This window comes from Athene noctua, chromosome 2 (genome assembly GCF_965140245.1).
Source record: "Athene noctua chromosome 2, bAthNoc1.hap1.1, whole genome shotgun sequence".
Classification (NCBI taxonomy): domain Eukaryota; kingdom Metazoa; phylum Chordata; class Aves; order Strigiformes; family Strigidae; genus Athene; species Athene noctua.
In genome coordinates, this window is record NC_134038.1 from 158,335,564 (window position 1) to 158,358,312 (window position 22,749).

Consider the following 22,749-nt stretch of genomic DNA (forward strand, 5'->3'; position numbering starts at 1 on the left):
TTGCCTATCAGTTGTTCTTTCAAGCTTTACAAATATGATATAATCAGCTGTAATTGTGTCAACTGTCTCTACAAATATGAAGTTAAACAATATATAACTGCATTTATTTTGACTGGACAAGGAAGTCAGATGCTACTTCTGAGCTCTGAAAGGGGATATATATTTGTTTATTTTGAAGAGATTAATAAAACCTTAAATCTCGTTTACCATAAGATTGTACAACTCCACTGATCAGCCTTGTATTGATAGTTTCACCATTTCTTTCCTTTTCAATCAATTTCAACACAGCGTTTGTTACCTTAGGAAACAGAGATTAAAAGTTAGTCAAGCACAGAGAAAGCAGCTGGTAGGTCAAGCACAGTATTTCATCAGGAGTGTATTCCTCTATTTGAGAGAAGTCAAACCCCTTGAGAACAAAAATTAAGGACACCTGAACATATAAAATTCCAGACACCACAGATTATGCTACATCTTTAAATTCTACAACGTAATTACAATCTGATTAGTGATGATCTATAAGAGGGTGTGAAAGCACTTGGTCTTTTTTAAAAATTTTTTTTTTTATATTTCAAAAAGCACCTTCTAAACCAAGTTTCTGTTTGTTTTATACCCAAAATACAAGAAAACTTTACACTAAGTGCTGAACTAACCACCTGCACTTTACACAAAGAAACCAATTAGCTTATGCTGATAAATAATGTGTTGCAACTACTGTTCCTCTAAATTGAAATCTAGCTAATATTTTCATAATACAATACCAGTCTTTTCATCATAAAGTACTCGTAAATAAAAGTGAAATCAACATACATAAATACATTTTGTTGTGATGGAATGTCTTGCTTTATATTGTGCCAATTCACTAATCAAAAATATTTGGTTGACCTGAATCTCCCAGGCATCAGTGTAAATTTAAAGAATCACAGTAACATCAGAAGAGACCAAAATCCCAGGCCTCACACAGTCTTGACTCTCAAGCCTTCAGACATTAGCATCAGCTTGTTCTCCTGCATGGCTTGGAAACAGCTGAAGTTGTTACTTCACTTAAGACAAGCCCTCTGCTGTTTTTTGCTTTTTTTAAAAAAAAAAGCCAATGGTCCTCTCAGCAGAGAAATAACAGAACAGTCTTGGTATCAAGGTTCAACCACGCAAAGAAAGGCCCATTCCCCCCATATATTTATCTTTTTAACATCATAACGGAGAAGCAGAAGGCTCCCTTTTATTTTCTGGGCCTGCTCCCTTGCCCCCATCCTCCAATTCTCCTTGGAACAGTTACTAACAATATATAAAATTAACCATATAAAACTATAGTTATAACATATATAAAAATATATACCTGCTTATTTAATGGCCTGAATAAGCAGTCTCTCCAGGTCACCAAGGCAAGCTAGGAGCAAAGGAAGGGAGAGGAAAGACGGAGTAAAGAAAATATTTATATACATATATGTCCGATAACTCCTTAAGGAAAGCTGTTATAGTACGCTAAATAATCAGAACGTTTTTAATGATTACATTTTGGCACATACTTCTCATGAAACAAGACTGTTTCACAATAAAATTACCATTTGCTTTATTATTAACTCTAAGATGTCCCCTTTTCTGACAGTGATTCACTGACAACTCTGAAAACTAAAAAACCTTGCAAGTTACTCTGCCAACACACAGCTTTTTCTGTTGGCGATTTTCAGGCTGACAGTCCCTTAGCATTAGGCTAGTGAAGTTAAGAGGGATGGAAATAAGAATACCAACTGTTTTTCTACCATATGCAAAGTTATTTTGGTGAAGTGGTAAAGTAACACATCACTTCCCTAGTGCTTTACCAGCAAGGACAATAATTATCCTTTATAAAAAAAAGAAAGTACTTTTAGTTATCTGACATGCAGAACTTCTGCTGTGTTCTTCCCTTGTTTACATTACATTACAAAAAAAAAAATCATCAAGATCATGTATCAATGTTTCAGAACTGTATCAAAATAACTTATATTACAAACCAAATGTTGACTGAAACTTAGCAGCTTGGATGCTAAAAAATTTGTAGAGATGTATTGAAGTCAACAGAAAAAAATGCAATTTACTTCTCCATTCTATATTTGAAACACTTGACTGAATTTTAAGTGGAATGACAAGGCCACGCTGACGCACAGAGATAACAGTATAAGCAACAAATACTCAGAAACAGACAACCCTCGACAGTCTAATACTGGTACTACCAATACATACAAGGCAGATTGAACATCTCGCATGTTTAGGCCCATGGAATTTTTACAAATATACTGAGGTGGGAGTATGGAAAGGGGGGAGATTTCCACTTTGCCCACTTCTTCAAAACTTCTGTGAACTTTCTACAAGTTTCAAGGAGCAATCTGCAGGATGATAATGCAGACATGACAGATGGAATGGATAAATCACTCACTTCAAAAAACTACTTACTGAATAAATTTCATATATTCCTTTACGACCCTCATCACACTCACGACGAACCCAATGTCGATTGAGGTAGGCACATATCCCATTCAATACTTTGCTTGAAAACCTATAATCTTCCCACTGTTGAGTGTAGAATTTCAGCACACTCTCATCCATCAAATCTTCACCATCCTGAAATAACAAGTTTGCCAGTACTGTTGGGCAATTTTAAGGTAGAACCAAGATACAGAAGGATGTACAAACTGACTGTGTAATAAATCTACAGCATGCAATGTATTTATAGGAAACACAGTGCTAATACATTAACTTATACATTACTAAAGCACAAGGACAGTATGAAATTTAGAAATTAAAAATACTGGAAAAAAAATGCACAGCATAGACAAAGCTCCAGAAGACACTCCCGTCCCTCCTGTGGGAGACAGCAAGAGGGGACCACGTTAGAAACAGACAGCAACACTGAGGACTGTGCTAGGTAAGACATGCCAGTGCAATGGTAACACTTTCAACATGACAATCTCCATAAAATATACCACCCACTCCCACTGCTGCTACTTGGGGAGCTGAAACAAGTGAGCAATGGTTGGGGTCTTCTCTAGGAGCCTGTCAGGTAAATGGAACCCTGTATTCTTGGGAATGGGTATGACATCGTATTTGCTTGTTACAGGAAAAAAGAAGATAAAGTTGTAACACATGGAACTTCAAGTATCTTTCCAAACTGAGCCACTACAGCCTGAATGGACGAGGGAATAAAACCAGGAGTGCATTCCGGATAAGACCTCAGACACCTTTATGCAGCTTCATAAATTAGTTACCCAGCAGACTTGATAGGACACCAAGAATTATTTTATTATTGCTCAAAACTAAAATCCCCAAAGTTAAAAGCATGGTTCCTTTCCAAAAATAACTAGGAACCATTCTCTTACAAAGCTCCAGCTCTATTAGTATATTATATTTTATATTAAATTAATTTTATATTAAATTAATGGCTACCATCAGGCATTTTCAACATTACAAGTGACCATTTTTTCAGCATTACTAATATGCTCATCAGTTGATCAGAAAGTCTAGCTATGCTTGTTCAAGATACAGGACAGCTGAAGATGGCATGTAACAATATTTCTATAACACACAGAAATGCTGTTTTGGCTTGAAGAGGAAAAGGAGCTCACAAGTACACTTAGTGACTAGTCTATGCCTGAGGTAAAGCCTACAAAACATTCTAATGGCTAATGCAGACAAAAGCAAATTTCAAGATTATTCAATTTACTTCCAGTGGCTGCATACACCTCTAGGTTTGCTGATATAAGATTTTTTCAACCCAGCACGTATTACTACTACAAATGCGGATTGATCTAATGTCCCATCTTACCTTAAGGAGATTTGTCAAGTAGTTCTTCAGAAACTCTTTTAGCCGTTTGTACAATTCCAAGCCAACAAACTGAGCACCTCCAGGTGTCTGGCCCTTTTTCGATTTAGAAGGAGGTACTCCAGCTCCCCGTGCTTGATTAGACTGGTGTACACTAGTACAGTAGTTATAAACATGACTGACAGGAAAGTTAAGGAATATGTATGTGTCAGCATGAGGCATCAAAAATAAAATGGAAAACAATATATATATAAAAATAGCTTATTGAAATTAATGACTGTAAATGACTTAACCCTAATACATTACAAGATGCATCAGCCCACATAAAATCAAACCAAAGCTAAGAAAATAAAGTCATTTCAACAGAATTATCTGCAGCAGAAATGTGTCAGACTGCTGAGTGCACTGCAAATACTGACACCGACATTAAATTTACCTAATTCTTACTTAACAGGACCACCGAGAAAACAGAGCATTAGAATCTGCTGATAAGATTCTTTTCAAGGTTTAAATTGAATTTATTTGATGTATTATATTGACCTTCTACAAATATCTAAGCTTTCATTTGAACTGGAAAAAATTTCAACACGAGCCTCAAGCAACATTCAGTAGCTGAACACACGAAGGATAATATTTCTGCAAGCTTTCAAATACAATCTTTTATAAAAGATTTGGCCATTCAGCACTGGAAGAAACGACAACCATAAGAAGCAGTAATGGTGAGACACACATACTCAAATGTGCACAGTAAGATGACATTCACCAAAACCCATTTAAGCATGCAGTAGCAATAATTTTTCCTCTCATATTAATACAGCCTGGAAGACATGCTTATCTGTTAATACAACATTTCAAGGAAACACTCTGTTTTCTTATCTAAACCATTCAAATATTCAGAGTTCTTCCAAAGTGGAAAGTGGAAGTCACATTGCTCAAAACACTTAAAATAAGAAAGCACCCTGAAATAAACTGCACTCCACAAACAAGAACAACAAACTAGCTTGGTAGCACTCAAATCCAACTTGATGAGGACTCAGATCTGACAACAAAAAATACTCTAATGACTCACCTGGCAAACAGTTAGCCAACAAGAACGAAGCTACTGAACGCTCATGCTCCTACTGACAGTCTGAGGGCAGGCTTTTGAGTCACATCCCTTGTTAGAGAACACTGTATTAAGCAATCCAGAAGGTCTAATTTGGTTTTTAACTCGTGTTTTAACTAATGGGCCAAGCTTTAACCCCTAGACAGGCTTCCTCCACAGTATGCCACATATTAGGAAACTAATGCATTGCTGACATTTACCTTTTATCTTTCCTTTCAGAAAGACCAGCACAATATAATGGAAGACATCAGCACAATTAAATGCCAAGGGGATTAGATTATCAACCCCAATATATGGTGCATTACAGTCATTATGAACTTGCTTCTAGTATTTAAACAGTAAAGCTCAAGCAGAAGAATCTCTTAAAATATCCTTTTAACTATTTTGCAATTACTTTTAAAAAAAGCTTAACAGACATGATTTGCCTGTTTAAACCCAGTTGAAAAACTGGGTTTAAGGATCAGAGTATCCTGCATGCCACCAGGAACGAGACTCATGGTCTTCGTGCCAAACTGAAAGGAAAGCCTGCTCATGGTCTATACTCATGTCCTTGCCCAGAAAGTCATTGCATTCTGTCCAAAAGAGTAACGGTCCTTGCCTACAGTTAACACTTTTTGAAAACACACAGCACACGTTTATTTTTTATCTGTTACCTCATCCAGGTGCCAAATAATTAGATGCCCCATGATACCAACCAATAACATAAAACCTTAATTTGTGCTTAGCAACTGAACTTTTTATCAGGCTCTTATCTCTAATCAGCCACTTATTTCCTGGACATTAATGATTTCTTCCAGCTCTGAGTCATTTGTTTGTTCAACTTTCCTGGCACTGTTGCTTATTTTGCCAACTATGCTTCGATTTCAGAATTCCCTGTTCAAGTGAGGAACACCACACAGCATAACAACTCCTTTCTAGATATAAAACCTTATTTTCACAAAGAAGAAAAGTAAGGCTTACCTCACAGTTTAAAATAGTTACTATAAGGTCCTCTGAATTGTGTATGGAAAGTCTCTCCATCACAATACAAGGAATTTAGGACTGACTCATAAATACCTAGTCTTGCCTCCTCCTTCCCCTAACTCTACTATTCCAAGTAGCTTTTCAGCAAGCCTAAATATATGAGGACTGTCCACATGACAGGCAATTCTTAGTTTTTGTGAATACTGCCTGATGAAAATATCATTTCTGTTCTTCTCCAAGAATAATCCCAACATCCTTCAGAAAAATAAAAGACCAAGGTTAGAAGACATAAGCCTTTCTCTAACGCCATATATTTTACTATTAAAACCAGGATTCCTTGTAAAATAAACATTGAGAGAAAGTGAGACCTTCTGTCCATGCCTGACAGTAATCAGCTCAGAGCTGGAGTAAAAATATGGCAGTAATGCCCATCTTTACTTGTTATTTTGGCTTAAGTCTTGCTAGCCAAATTATCCAAGACAGCAATTTTGAAATTCTCTAGTTTAGTTGTTCTATGCAAGTCAAACTGAAGTTAGCTTGCTATGCAGAAGGCAGTTTGCAAACGTAAATAACTCTGACATATTATACATAAAAGAATTCTCTCTTGCACTTTGTTTACAACCTGTGTCCCCACCCGCTAAAGCTAACAACTGACAGAAAGACTGACATATTCAAAACAAAATCAGACTTGCGCTGCTTACAACAAAGTACATGACAGTCCATCTGAGAATCACAACGGGAACGCTATGAAAAGAATTCTTGGTTGCAGAAGGCAAACTGATCCCTTCAACTGCTTCGTATGCTAGAAGCCATATACATATCCAAACAGCTATTAGGAAACGTTTCTGTGGGTGTTTGCACAATTCTACATAGCAATTTGCATACTACAACAAGCAGGGAAGTTAATTTATCAATAGGATAGTTTGCTATTAATATTATTAATAGTGAAGCTGTGCTGACCCCCAAGCTTCTGGGTGCTGAACTTCAGATTTGGCCCAACAGACAAACCATCTACAGGGGGAACAGACCAAGATCAATCTCCTCTAACTTCTACACCTTCCTTACCGTGAAGGAGAAGTTACATTTACTTATCTAATTTAAAATTTGAGGTAGAAGATCGCGAGTTTATAAATAGATTCAGCATTATGCTGTTTAAGATGAAAAACCTTTTCCAGAATTTCTGTGAAACTCTTCAAATCGGGATACAAGAAGCAGGCAAAGACAAATTGATTTTACCACCTTTGTCTTCAGTATAATTTTCACTACTGTTGACAACCTGGACACAGTCTCTAAAGCTGGGCAGTGCAAAGGTAAAAAATAAAATTCCCATGCTGCCATGCCATAATGAATTTATGGCCTTGTAAGAGAAAATTTCCACTGAAAAAAATGATCCTGACACACAACCCACCTGGGAGGGCTTACTTGCCACCTGCTTTTCTAGTATCATGAGAGTCCATGAAGGCAACCAGTGATTTGGACTAGGGAAGTGACTACTGCTATAACTGACCGCTGTCCCTGTTCCCAGGTCCTTTGCTGAACAGATCTGAACTTCTGTGACCACACAGGGGAAGTGAAACAGGTTTTCAGTAATAGTGCATATATTTTTTGAGCAAGTACACCACCCAAACACAAGCTTGAGTGCACCATGGTCACCTTTAATCAACCCTCTAACCCAGAAAAGTACCAAAATACTCCATACAGTTTTTTTCCTCCAGGAGCAACTACAAACAGAAATTATGTGAGACAAATAACAGTTTCGTAATTCAATACAACAGGAAACCACTCAGATTTTACACTGATGGGTGCAAATTACTCAGTTTCACATGAGTTCCTAATCTTAATTTTTTCACAAAGAAAAGAGTTCTGCTGAGGTAAAACCGATTTCCTTTTCAGCAGCACAACTGGGTCCCCACAGTTTTTCCATTTTGCTATGAAAAATTAATATAACTAGAGTAAGTCTGCTTGAGGAACAGATATGTAAAATTTAAAGGAACTGTATTAATTCTTCTTCCCTTTCAATGTAGCACAAAACTATAGGGCAGAGAGAAATGACAAAAAAACTTTTGAAAAGGAAGAAGCACACAACAACAAAAGCTGAACAAATCTCTAAGCAGAATTCATCTCATTACTTCTCTGGTCTTTAGAATAAAGATCAATTTTAGACATAAATTTGCTATTTCACAGTAATTAAATCTATGCTGAGTGCTCCGTCACCCCAACAGCTGGCCTACAGGAACAAGGTGAGATTAATTTCATTTCTGTCAAAAAAATTTTATCTTCCTAGATTACACCACAGGCATGCAAGAACAACATATAGAAAGTTACTGAAAATACTGATAGGAAAATTGCTAGCAAAGATTATAGAAATTTTGTATTCTTGTAAAACCACTTCTAACACAACCAATACAGCTTACTGTATTTTCTAGAGAACAACTTTACATATTTTATTCAAAATTATTAAAGCCACTTCAACTCCTGTGTGTCCAGAAGACTAGGCTGTGAGAACCTCAACAAAACCACCTCATGCATAAGTAAAGCTCCTAAGAGAAGTGGACATGCCTACGTGACTTTAATGTTTCAAAAGCCAAACGGATGAAGGAAATTATGCACAAGTTTTTGAAATGATGAGGTTGCCAAAAAGCAATCACTTTTCAGAACAAGTGCTTTAAACACCCACTTCAGCTTTGTAAGGAGCAGCAGAAAAAAAAACCAACAACAAAACAGAAACTTTAATTCTTTTCAGGGAGGTATCGGCAAGAACCTATTTTAATTATGTTCAGTTCATCATCCACTAAGGAAGGATTACCCCCACAAAACATTTCAAAGAACACAAACAAACAATTAAGACCCTGCCCCCAACCCCACACATTCTCCGTTTGTGTTTCAAGACACTTTATCCTAAAATCAATTACACATTTAAATCCAGATTAGATACAACTGCACTGTTACACCATCCTCGTGTTAGTCAGGGAAGGACTGAGGCAGAGACTGAACGGGCTATTACAGCATCAGCCACGCAGCTGCTATGAAAGTCCAGGCATAACTGACCTCAGACATGTTTCTGCAAGTCTCTGACTGGAGAAACAGCAAAAGCTATCTGAGGACTAGTTGATAACTTCACCTTTCCCTTTTCATGGCATAAACTCGGAAGAATCACAGAGAAGCACTCAGTTACACAGAAAACACAAATTCTCAAATCCAAATGTATATACAAAGTGTACAGTCTTTATGCCAGGAAGCATAAGAACCACTGTAACTGAGGTTGCTTTTAAGTTTAAAGTTCTTTGCATTGACAGAAATTGATTTTGCACAGAATATTCTTGGTTACTATAAAAAGCAAGTAGAACAGCAAGTGATCATTGTGGAGAGGAACATATGAAGGGAACTGACCGGACTAATATAAACATATTCTGCACTTCTTTCAAAATGAAGAAGCAATTTTAGAAGTATACACAAACCCATACAATTATACCTACCTTTCCACAAAAGGAAAAGTGTATTATATACCCTTCCAACATGTAAACAAATACATTTACTTCTACCTTCACATTTCACACAAGCACTAATTGGCAGATGCTATGAAATATCATACTGAATATAAACAGGATTAATCCTAGCAGACACCAGAGGCTGATGTATACAAAGTGACCTTGAACAACTTTTCATTAAAGTGAAAGGGTGGCTTAGAGTGAGAAAAATCTCAAGAAAAAGTGGAACAGTTTCTGAGGTTTAAAAGGTGCATACCCTAACACCCCAGTTATCTTTTCTGTGCAGAAAAAGCACAATAATCAGTTCAGGAAAAAAAACAGCATATCATGCTGCCTAGTAACAACAGATTCATGTGATCAGAAAATAAAAGATTCTCACAGTTTTAATATACATCTGCCGATCTAGAATCCTGCTAAAATACAGGAATTCTAGTGAAAGCCACTAAGACAAGGACTGTAACAGAAACTGCAACTACAAAAGACCTTGGCAAATGAATGCCAAGAGAAGGGTTTCATGGTTTTGCATGGGCAGCATTTACCACAGGAAAAAGAATGTTAAATGTATTTATACATTCTATTTTATGAACAACCAGATTATCTGAGTCATCCTGTATTTTTAAAATGTAAGCACACTACACTCCATTATTTAATGTTTAACACAATCTTTTCCTTTACCACTTGCTAATACCCCAGGTGAAAAAAAAAAAAAAATCATCTTACAAAACAGATTACAGTAACATTTGGTTATGTACAATTACTTACATTTGGTCCGATGGATAATCAGTAATTACCACTCCATTAAAACAAGTTAACAAAAGTGAATCGCATTAAGCAAATCCAGAAACAAGGAAAATATTTTTCATAAAATAACTGGATGTGACAGAACAACCTAGCCTTCCCTTATAATACTTAAATTACTGTTGAAAAGAATTACTGTGGCTAATAATGGAACAATAAAAAATGCATTTGTAAAAATCCAATATACAGGTGTAAGATGAGCAAATTTTAAGTTGTAGTAAATTCAGTCATTTTACTTCAATGTTTCACAGAAATGGTATACAATAATGTATTATAGGCACTGTTGAAATCAACAGGGTGATTTTTATACACATATTAGAAAGACTTTGAAAGCCATTTTGGACACTGCAGATGCACTTTTTAGTAGAACAACCACACCTTTCATACTACTGTATACTCTTTGTCTTACCAAAGAAGAGATTTTAAAGTATCTTCATGTAAATAAAAACCTTAATTGTTATAAATCAATGGTCCTTGGAATCTTTAAACAGTCTTATTTTTCCCAATTGTATTTTCTTTAAATATCAAACCCGAAAAAAAGATTCCTCTGCTCTGTATGGGCATATGTTAACTAAACTGTCTAAAAAAATTCCTTAAAAATACTTCTGATTGTTTTGTAAATTAAGACAGTGAAAGCATGAGTTTATGCCAAAAAAAGTCATTCTGATATTTCAAATAAAAAGTACACACGTATGAAATAAAAGCCCACTACTAAGCTTTCCATTCAACAATCATATCTAGAAATTGAAAAGTTGATGTGGGCTTGGAGGAAGAAAACAGGGATTTTATACAGTTATACAGCTTTTTGTGTAAGCCACTATGAAAAATTATGCTAGTTTAATATAGCGCAGGAAAGTTTTCTGATAGTCTAGTACCTCGTCTGAGAATCTGCTTAAGATACATAAACCAAGAATAACAAAATCTTTTCATTCTCCCCACTGCAGAGTTTAAATCCAAATGTATGCAAATCCCAATTCATCCTCTCACACCATGAGACCTGAGGAAATATACTGCAGACTCACCATATGATTAGTTTGAAAAACGGGCATCGCCTTCTGCCAAAAAAAGAAAACTAGCACAAGATGTACGAATATTTTATCATCACCAAATGGAGTTTAAGCAAAGGTGGCCATAAAGTGACTTATAGCAATATAAATATGACTAACTTGAGTAACTCTGGTAAACAAAGTAATAGGTCTTCCACCAGCAATTCAAAATAGAACTTCACAACTCAGTACATGCAAGCACAGAGTCTGTCCAAGAGAACAAACTGGCACTTTCCTCCAAACAGACTAAATGCTGTGGAGAGATAGTCTGTGTACATTGATACCACAATTTCAGTATCCCTTGACTAACTGCAACAAATTTTTCACTGTTGCAGAACAGCAGGGTTTTTTTTCCTTTGCATAAAGTAGAGACAAATACTTCTGAGTGAACCACCCTTTCAGGTGCAGGGTACAAAAACTTGCTGAGTACCTGAGTGACTACCGCTGCTCTAACACTGACTTTTACAACCGAGGCTTGTGGCTAACAGCCTTCAATCTGATTGCCATTAAAGGAAAAATAGAGTAAAAAGGCCCGTCCCTCACAATGATGTTGTGCCGTTAGGTCTACTGTTCCTAGAAATCTAGTTAGTCTTACTATTTCGCTCTTCTCCATGAAGTCAATTCTTGGCATGTAATTCTATGCTAGTTTGCAACACAGCCTGTCACAAGATGTTACTATTGCAGGAGCTACTCTTCAGTACTAGAAGTTACTTAATATCTGGGTAAGGGACAGAAAAGCATTCAGATAAAGGATTTCATTTTCAAGAATCTCACACATGGGGGGGAAAAACCCCCAAAATAACAAAAAAAAACCCAACAACATGCTCATCTTCCACAGCAAGCACCATTCTAAAGGAATTCTGCTTCTATATGGAAGTTGTAAATTCTCACTAGGAAACACAGAGAATATACCTCAGAAAGTAACTAAAGTACATTAGTAGAGTGATCTTCATAATCATGTAAAGAGTGGTAAATAAAAATATCACAATGTCCTTAAAGGACTGCTCTTCTGGTTAGGTGCTTTGACATAGCTGGCAGGGCAAAAGAAATCAAAGTACATGCAGCACTGAAAAACATTTGGTGATCATCTGATCTGACAAAAAAAAAAATACAGCCTGCAGTCAGAAGCACAAATGAATCTAAATTAGAAAAGGTAGGGATGGGGATCTTAATAACCACCATTCAGAAACAAGTTATCTTGGTTCATCTCTTCAGTATTCTCAGATCTAGAAAACCCCTGATAACCAAACTCTTTCTTCTCCCACCAGAATGAAGGGGAAAAAACCCACCTTAAGTACAAGCTCTGGCCTGTACTCAGAGACTGAACCTAGTGTCTCACAAAAGGAGACACTCTGAACAAAGAAAATGAGTGGAGGTAGGATGGACATTCAGACTATTTTCACCAAACTGGGTAACTCTTCCAGTTCCTTCCCAGATTCACTTGATCAAGGCACAACAAAAACTTCCACACCTCCAATCAATTTTGACTGAAAATTCGATACCAGATACAGGACTAAAGGCACGTTTGCTGTACATACGTTTCTCCTCCTCTTATAAATTAGAGGGATGAAACAGAATCCACTTCAGGAGCAACATCCCGACAAAAAAAAAAAAAAAAAGAGAGAGGGGAAAAGGACAAAAGAGGATGAGGTGAACTGTCCACTGTCCAGGATTTCCAAACTGCTGTCACACCCAGCATCCTTGTAGCTAGGGCTGATCTTTAGACCAATTATAACTGCAGATGAAATTAATCTGTACCTGTTCTCCTTTCCAAACCAAGATGTTTGGTAGGCAGGACTTCCCAAAAATAAAAGTCAATCAATCTACTAGGTGGAAGTTATACATACTGCATCTGAAAGGGAAGTAATCTTTTAATCACAACTTCCGAACATGTGCACTTGGTATATAATGCAAAGTGCACTGTTATCTTCATAGTAGATTAAAAACTCTTAGCCTAACCAGCATCAAATATTCTGTGTTATCAGACTATTAAATTAACCCACAAATGAAAGTCAACCACCAAAATTATCCACTAAATTAATTCACTTATGAAAGTAACAAAAAACTAACTGTCCTTAGTTTTGGACCCAACAACTCCTTGAAGCAGCAACAAGAAGGAAATGAGTAGTTAATAGACAACATAGCCCTTTTACAGCTTCATTCCAAGTATATTTGAGAACATCAAGAGAGGAAAAAAGCAAGTGTTTTAACATTACCATTACAATAAGTACTTAGTCTTCAGCTGCCCTGCTTGACAGACCTCACATACAGGAATATATTAAAGGCACTTGGAATAAAAAAACTCTCTCAGAGATTCTACTACATGTCAGATTTCTATCAGACATTCAACTTTTGCAGACTTGTTTCATTCAGTTAAGAACAATGCTGAACCTAGCACTGCAAGAAATCAGTCAGTTTGAGTCTTATGAAAAGTTCTCACCCTAAACCAAACGTTATTTAATCTTCCCATCACTATTAGAGAAGTATCCTAGAAACACTCAGCAGACTGCTCAGGGCTTTTCCCAGGAGCATGGATTCTGCAGGCACAGATAAAGTTACACATCGACTCTGAGAAAACAAACTTTTCTGTCTCCTTAGAAAGTCCACAGAACTACAGAATTAATTACTTTATAGCCTTCAAGCTCCTCTTTTATAAAAGCTCTGTCCTTTCAAAAAGAATTAACATAGACTAAAATTTGTTACGCAGTTTCAAATCAGTGCTAACAGCTTTAGACAATAATTTTTGTAACAGAACAATAACTTTTATTAAAAAAACCCTCTAAAAATGGATAAAGAAAAAATAGCAGAACTACTTATAGAGGAAACTTATTCAGCCATCATTTCTTCTATCATGTCTACACACTTCACTGTACCACCATATTCTTAAGTGAGGCTAATTGTACCGAGCAATACAAGGTTACAAGAGTGGACACAGAATAACAGATGCAAAACAGAGGTGGTTCCTCACCAAATCCATTCACATGCCACTTTATAGATGAAACATAAGAGAAGGATTTCTCACTTTCCTAACAAAGTCCTGAAGTGAAGCACTGAAGCTATAATACAGCAAGAGGCACATCTCTCCTTCAAATTAGTTACAAAAGATCCTTACACGCTACCTGACAGAAACAAGTTTCCTACAATCTTCCAAATAGTACTTCAGCACACACATACAAGGATGAATATAACCCCCTTTTAGCATCTTACAACTGCCAGAATGGGGACAAGCTGGAAAATTTCAATAGCTCTCTGATGCAAGCTGATGGGCACATTTTCACTCCAGCTGGAAAATGATAAAACCAACTCAAGAGTAAAGTACTACTCTGAGGTTGACAAGAGAAAAATTTTGCAGATAACCAGACATTATGGCCAGTAAGATCTGGAGCATAATGCCAGAGACTAACATATAAAGGAAAACGAGTATCTGTTTTCTTCTGGTGTATTGTGGACTCAAAACAGACCTATTAATAAAATCACTTTAAACATCTTCTCTGTCAAAGATAATAGTAAGCAAACCTGAAATTCAGAGGTATCCACAATTATGAAAACAGTTTTCCAGACAACAGAATGTACCTGCTTATTTGCCAGAACAAATAAATAGAAAAGGCTAATCTTCAAAATGAAAGCATTCTTAAAAGCCACTAAGTCAAATAGTTATTTTGAGTTTAGAAAAGTAAAGAGCTATCTCCAATCTAGTAACAGCGAAAGTACTGGCTTAGGTATTAGGATACGTGTAGAGTTCCATGTATCTGGATTTTGCCATACTTTGTCTGGTGTAAACCTGTTGAATTCCAGCTCTTAGGTCATCCCATATCTGGTCAAGACCAATCTGTTTAAGTCCATGCGGGTTCTGACTCCTATTCGACGACATTTTGTATTTCCTGTAAAGTCTTCCAGTGCAGCAGTCTGAGATCTGGTTATTCCTCCATCAGAATCAGAAGTCAAGGAACATTCTAAACTCAGGTGCAGCAACTCAGTGAGATATTCTTTACATACAAAGAGAAATGTTTCCCAGGAAAATAATCTGCAAAAGAAAAAGAAAATATACACGTTATATGACATTCACACTAGAGAAAAAAGATACAAAACTAATGATTTCACTGAAACATTTTCATTTACACAGATGGGAAATCCACTGACACCTGAAATACTAGAACCAAGGAACATAATTTTACAATTCAGTAATCTACTACAAAATCCAACTGTTAGTGCCCAGATCTGTCCAAAGCCTGCAGGTACTTATGTCAGTGCTGCTGACAACAAAACTAAAAAATGCTAATAAGAAAACATAACAGCAAAAATCTTCCCAAGCAGCACACTATCCTACTAAGAAGTGTTTCCTGCCTATACAACAGTAAAACTCAAGTATTTCCAAACAACTCAGGGTTCTTTGGTAACTCACTGTTTAACAAGCATCCTGATAGATATCCAAGATTAATCAGAAGATAGTAAAAATAACTATTTTCCTTCACTTATCAATAACTCCTCCAGACTTCAGATTCTATTACAAGTAACTTGAAGGTTCGAGGTATTTTAGGAGCAGAGAATTTTTCTATCTGTTAAATGCATGTTTACATTAATTTATTTGCTAAATAAATGAACACCACTTCCTTCATTGTCATCTTACCTGCAAGAGAATACCCAACAAGAAAGAAAAACTGATGGAGTGCACAAAATGGAGACTCTGTGAATGGTGAATGAAAGAATAAGAAACTAAGAACATGCACTACTCTCACGAGTGCTTAAGCGCACAAAGTTTGTGAGGCAGTGAAAAGATGGTTATCAATTCATCAGCCTTGTGAAATGACAGAGTAGGAAAGCAGTCACCTGGAATGGACTACTGAGGATATCAAGCAGAGAAGATCCATTTTTACACAAGTCCTTAAAAATATCATGCAATTTTAACATGTCTCATCCACTGCAGCAACAAAATTAAGAAGATACCCCAAAATTACAAAGGAGGTAACATGATTTAAAAAATTAACTCACAACTAACAGAGTTGTACTAATTCAGGACCAACTTACTCTTACTGCAGCCTTTCAATATATAAAAGGAGCTGTCAAGAATGATGGAGAAACTTTTTACCAGGGACTGTAGTGACAGGTCAATGGTTTTAAATTGAAAGAGGGCAGATTTAGACTGGATATGAGAAGAATTTTTTTACCATGAGGGTGGTGAGACAGTGGAACAGGTTTCCCAGAGCAGCTGTGGCTGCCCCCTCCCTGGCAGTGTTCAAGGCCAGGTTGGACGGGGCTTTGGGCAACCTGGGCTAGTGGAAGGCGTCCCTGCCCATGGCAGGGGGCTTGGACTAGACACCTTTAAAGGTTCTTTCTAGCCCAAACCATTCTGTGATTCAGTATCCTAGAGCCCATTCAGTTAAATACTGAAACCACAGTGAAACACAATGACTTTTTGCCATGATCTACAGGCAAGAATACAGCTTCATGATAAACCTGCCAGTCAAGGCTTACATCAACCCTTCCATAATTTCAAGGACAGTATAGGCCAATAACTGATAAATCTGATTACTTGTTTTTGACCTTTGAGCAGCAGAAAAGCAAGATATTCCTTCTGGATCTACAGTATGTCATAGGTGCTTTGTCACAGCTACTTCTAGGCTACTGCAGGTTCCACTCCATGTTTCATATTGTTTTAAAGATGAAGTAACCTGTTTTACCCTCCCTGACCCCCACCCAATTATCTGTAGGGCTTCTCTTCTGCCTTTTCTCCTTAATCCTAAAAAGAACAGCTAAGATAGAGACATTTCTTCAGTTTTTTGTCAGTGACTGTCTTGCTGTATTAACACAGAAGTTACCGCTCCTCATATTCCTTTACTATCTATCACCCATTAGCGTTTAAATCTCAAGCTCTAAGTAAAAAACACTGGGAAGTATTTTCTTTATGTCAATCTAAGCACCAAATACTGTCTCACTTCAATCAGAAAAACTGCTTCTGTAGCTAATTTTTCTATTTACATGAGCAACAATTACTTAGAAGATTAGCTGGAAAAACAAGAATTCAATCAATATATATCTTATAAAACATTCACTTAAAATTCAGCCTTGACATTTTGTTTCTGTAATTACCGCAAACTGGTTATTAAAGACATATGGGAATAATGCATCATCATGCTGAAGTATAATACAGATCATACCTTGTTTGTATATAACTTCTTTAATTTCTGTAAATTGAACCTGCTGCAGTACTAATAATGACGGACTTTCACAACCAAGCAACAAAAGTCAGAAAGAACAAAGGTTCACGAGTGGCCATTTGCCTCCACTGTGGGAAACACTGAGCACATTACGCACCCATGACCTTGGACTATGATCCTAAGTCAGTACTGCAATACAAAGCAAGAAAATTAAGTCAATGCTTACAATCTAGAAGAAACGAAACTTTTTGATTCTTTAAATCAGGTACTATTTGAACTCTCCACAGAAGCAAGAGAAGGCATGGTTATGTATGTACAACTCTAGGACAACTTCAGATCAATAAGAGAGTAATGGTCAAAAAGTGAGCAGCCCAGAATTAGAGCGCATTTTAGTAAAAATTTTTTGGTGTAACTCATACAAAATACTTCAGTGCTCTATAAAAGTTTGTTAACAGAAGGCTGATCCCCTTGCTAGCTAGCAGAAAGCATAACCGTTACAACAGGACACAACTGGGCCAAGGTTCCCTCCCAGGCAGCCCGCAGAGAGCAGCAACAGCCAGGACGGGCTCTCAGACATCGCTCCAGATGCCAGCAAGAGGCAGCCAGGCTTCCAATCTGGCTGCCCAGTGGATATGGAGTCTCCCACTCTATGACGATGGAAATATCTAACTTTCTTCTCTAATTAAGCATCTCCTAGTTTTTATGTACCCTGTTGCATCTGCAAATACTGCCTTTTCCCAGAATCTTTTAAACTCAAAGTGTTCCTCATTCATACTGTACTAATTTTCCCTCCCCTCCCCCTAAAGTAACCCTCTGTATTTAAGTCAGGATGTAGCCATTAAAAACAATGCAATGAGAAAGAACTTAATTTTGATTTTTCTCTCATGCAGTCCATTAAACAGAAATATTCTTTATAAGCAATAAATTCCACTATCCCTTGGCTGGCTTCCAGTTTGAATTTCACAATGAAAGACACGAATACAGAATGATAGCGTCATGTCACTAACTTTTTGGACTCAAGTAATTTACTTCTTTCAGTTAGTTACTAGTTAAGACACTTGGGAAATAAACAATAGATGAATAATGATATAAACTATTAGTATTTTTTTTTCAGATTTATTCATGTACAGAAAAATAGAAAGGTAATTATTAATACATCACCTTAACAGGAGTAAAGTTTCACTACATAAAAATAACTACAAAAGCATATTTATGAAAGCAAAAATTTGTACTTAAACTAAGCTATGGTGTTACACGTATGGGGAGGGTAAAAAAAGGCTTTGTTACTTAGCACAGTTGTTATACACAAACACACAGTGAAAATATGAAATTCTACTTCACGTGAAAAGTGTTAAGTGTCATTTTCAAAATTATTTTTGTGCTTCATGCACAGAAAATCTCTCCTAAGCAAACAATTTTGAAAGGTCAGATCTGGTCCACGGTAGTTACACTGCATCATAGGTACGCATACCCAACACCCCAATTGCTAAACTTATAAAGAGGGAGAAGAAAGAGTTTATAAGTCCTCTGTTTCTCAGTGCCTGGTCTGTGCACAACTGCCAAGAGCAAGGCGTCCTCCCAAGAACCATGAATTGCTACAGGTGAATTAAAACCTCAATATCAAGTCATAGCATTTACACCAGTGAGATCTCTCACCTTCTGAAGTGCTGTTGTCAGGGCAAGTCAGTCTTGAACTGACAGTCACTGCACTTTATCTCAAATAGATCAAACTTGCCAATGACCTGCTTCATGGACAGGACCACCTGCCTGAGTTGCAACATCGGCTCCGTAGCTCTGGACCAGATTGCTCAGACTTCATTATATCTTTAGGACCAGCTATATTTACATGAAAAATAATTACCCCTGCAGTTTCCAGCTGATACATACACTATTTGATGCAGTGTGCAATGCCATCCTACCTTTCAACCCTGCATCCAAGCACTACAATGAAAACATTGACAAACAAAACTGTTATTTCCCCCAAAAATTGTCAAAAGGAGGTAATATTTTGCCAAAACTTTAGAACAACAGCCTTGAAAGACAGAGGGAAATGCTATTTTCATTACTGGGGGGGACACGACATGACACACCTCATATGCAAGGAAACACATTGCATTGGAAAACAGTGTTTTTGTTTTTACTGATCATCTAAAAATAAATGGTATTTCTTTCAGATATCTCACCTGAGTAAAATGATGCATATGCCAAATGAGGCCTCTCAAAAAATCTGAAAGTTAACCCTACTTTCATCTAAAAAATTTAATAAAACCCACCAGATTTACAGCTTCTCAAATCATCTGCTGGAGCGACTACCTAATTTTTATGTCCTAATACAATATAACTTTCAGACTCACAGCTCCAAGGCTTGTGCATCATCCATTGTTCTCCCACAACCACTTATTTCTGAACTACAGATTTCAAGATAGCTTACTTGAATAGTTACAGATAGAATTTGACACTGTCAGCTTCTTGGCCCAGTAAGAACTTACAGGTACAGAGCTGTTTTCCAGCCAATAGAAGAGCCCAAATAGCATTTTTTTTAAACACATAGTAGAGAGGCACAGGACCTAGACTTAGTAATTTCCAAGTATTTTATATCCCTTGTCTAATTTCAAACATGAGAACATTCTTGTCATGCCTAATAGCGTGAACTAAGGTGACCAGATTTAATCATACTAAAACCAAACCCATTAGGGAAGAGAAGCAAGTTGGAATAATAAACTATGGTAGAATGAATGCCATTAAAAATAAGTGCAAAGAGCTTTAGTGCTACAAAGTTTCCAAGTGTGTATTAAAAGTCAGAATTTCACCTGTGTACACTGCCTCAAATCCATTATCTAAAACTGAAAGCAAATATCCCAGTAACAAAAACACAGTACGAGTTCATTTGGACACTGGCTGCAGTTTGACATCTTTTGTAAAAAATTGTTACAGTGACCATGGCCACTACAAGCAAAGTATCAACTACCTCCACACTGACCCAAGGCAACTATTAAGGTTATTTACCCAAGATACGCAATACTGATTGAACCAATGCCATTCAACACAAGCACACAAAAACTATTGTCAAAAATCTAAACCAGAAGCATATTAAACACTACCTTTGTCCTAACACAAGCTGTTTGCTTGTTCTTATACTATTTTAAAAACAACTTAAGATACTGGATGCTGGTTTGTACTCCATCTCACATAAATTTCAAAACTGCTATAGTTAACGTGACCCTAAAGTACTACCATATCAAAATATTTGGCAAGTTTTTGTCTTATAAGCATCGAAAGGCACATCTATTGTTTTCAGTGTTAGGCTTGATACAAAACATACCAAAATATAAACCATGCCCCTCTCCAACCAAATAAGTCAATTTATTATTCATACATCCTCTCTTACCAAATATGGACAGTTTCACAGATAGGACACTGCAAGTGATCCATCCTACAAACGACACTTAATATTCCCCTTGAAGTCATCTAACACACATCTTTTGAAAAGGCACGTAAATGCAAAGCATGGAGCTGAGAACAATATACCTCCCTCCACTGCTAGTTAGCCTGTGAGATACAATCTACATGACTAATCAGATATAAGCACTGGGGCGGGGTTAGGAGACATCTAAAAATACTCTTTGCTTTCACTTTTTACTTCTTTTGCCTTTACAATTTATAAGCTATTTCTGGGAAATTTTCTTCCTGGTTAAAAAACGTCTCTTGAATCCTAAAGGATGCAATCTCCATTCTAGCACACATTTATGTTTGATGGAGTGGAAAGAGACAAGAGAAATAATTCTATTTGTCCCTATAATCACTTGCACTCACAATCTGTTATTTCAAAGAGACTTTTCATATCCATGTACCTACAAATTAATTATTTTTTGTTTATTGGACTTCAGTTGGTTACCATTATGAGCTCAAAACTATAGCTTAGTTGAGCCACGGTCCTGCACTCAACATTTTATAGCACTGACATTTCTGTCCAGAAGTATTTTAAGTTATTCCAGAAATCATATCCGTACCAGAAGAGAACTATTAGAATCTTTCCTCCCTTTTCAGCATCAAAGATATTTAAGGGGCAAATTATGCAACTTACAATGTTCAGTTCCCCTGTATTATTACAAAATACTGAGTTACATGCAGTGTGAAAAGCTTTAGCTCATCTTATTTTTAAGAGTTAAATTCAGTTCATCTCCCTATGAGAAAAAGGCAGATATACACATGGATACACTTCTCCCTTCCAAAAGTTCTCTTTGGGTGGTATAAAGCATTCTGTGCAGCATTTAAAAAAAGAAAAAAAAAAAAAGCAGTTTAGAGTAGAAGCAAGTATACTTAATTTGCCAGCAGTTTAACACCAAGTTGTGTAAATTTGGTGTAGAGTTTAAGCAGTTGCTACTTTACCTCCCTGATAAGCCTTCATTCAGGGTTTCAGTGTTCTTCCCACACGCCCTCCTCTATGTGTTACAGCTCTGATCAATGATAACTAAAGCGCTGTAAGGAATACACCCTGACATTACTTCCTGTGTCAGTGATACAGCTGGCAGTTGAGAAAATAAAAAGCCTGAATGTGTTCTCCACAGCTAGAAAGACACTGAAATTCACCTTTATTTTCAAATTTAAAAAGAATATATGGAAGTAACTTGGAATTGCAGTTTTCACACCTTTCTTATTTACTTAAATTATGCATGAACATGTTCACTAAAAGCCTTTTTAACTGACACGGTTTTAATTTGGATGCCTGATTACAAGGATTTTTCCAAAACGTAAATGACTTCCTCAGAAGAACACCAAGCAAGTTTGAATGTGCCGCTTTTTCACTTCTCTTTGCCTATTCTTTTATAAGTTCTTTAACAGTCTTCCTTCACTTCTTGATTTCAGCTTTACCCTTGTTTTCCTTGAGCAAACAGTTCCTCCAACTTTTGAGAGAGATCTCACTACAGTAATGCAATAGCTAATACAAACCAACCAAAAAACCCTGTATATGTGCTGCCTAATAAACAGAGGCTAGGTCTAGACCAGATAAGGTTTGCTGATGTATCTATACAAGCAAACTCTCCCTTCTGCACTTGAAGCTGAAGTAAACTTTGGCCAACAATCCCGCCAACAAGAAAAGTTTCATGGTAGTCTTACTGCATCAACATCAACTTTGCAAATAATCTAAGGGACTATAGCCTTAATATTACTATACAGGTAAAACTTTTCAGGTTTTGTTTGGCCATCTTCCAAGAGAGTTCATGTTTTTGCTGTTCAAGTAATCCTTATGTACAAAGTTTGCAGACTGCTCCTAAACGGAAATGTCCTTTCTAACCCGAGGTCTCAGGTTTTCCACAAAGATGCAGACCCTACAGTGTTTTTTTAACTGAGCCTGCAGTAATAAGCTTCACAGCTTCTTAAAACACTGATTACGTTCAGC

The 22,749-nt window shown here is 36.7% G+C and overlaps 1 protein-coding gene across 1 annotated transcript in view; it reads right to left on the bottom strand.

The window, feature by feature from the left end:
• Positions 1-22,749, bottom strand: part of CUL1 (cullin 1) — a 54,363-nt gene that overhangs the window by 23,664 nt on the left and 7,950 nt on the right. Inside the window, exons 2-6 of the mRNA XM_074900877.1 lie at positions 14,925-15,217; positions 3,797-3,971; positions 2,428-2,595; positions 1,334-1,384; positions 208-298 (exon numbers count right to left, since the gene is read on the bottom strand). Of these exons, the coding sequence (XP_074756978.1) occupies positions 208-298; positions 1,334-1,384; positions 2,428-2,595; positions 3,797-3,971; positions 14,925-15,064 (625 nt within the window). The 5' untranslated portion in view covers positions 15,065-15,217. The remainder of the gene's footprint in view (positions 1-207; positions 299-1,333; positions 1,385-2,427; positions 2,596-3,796; positions 3,972-14,924; positions 15,218-22,749) is intronic.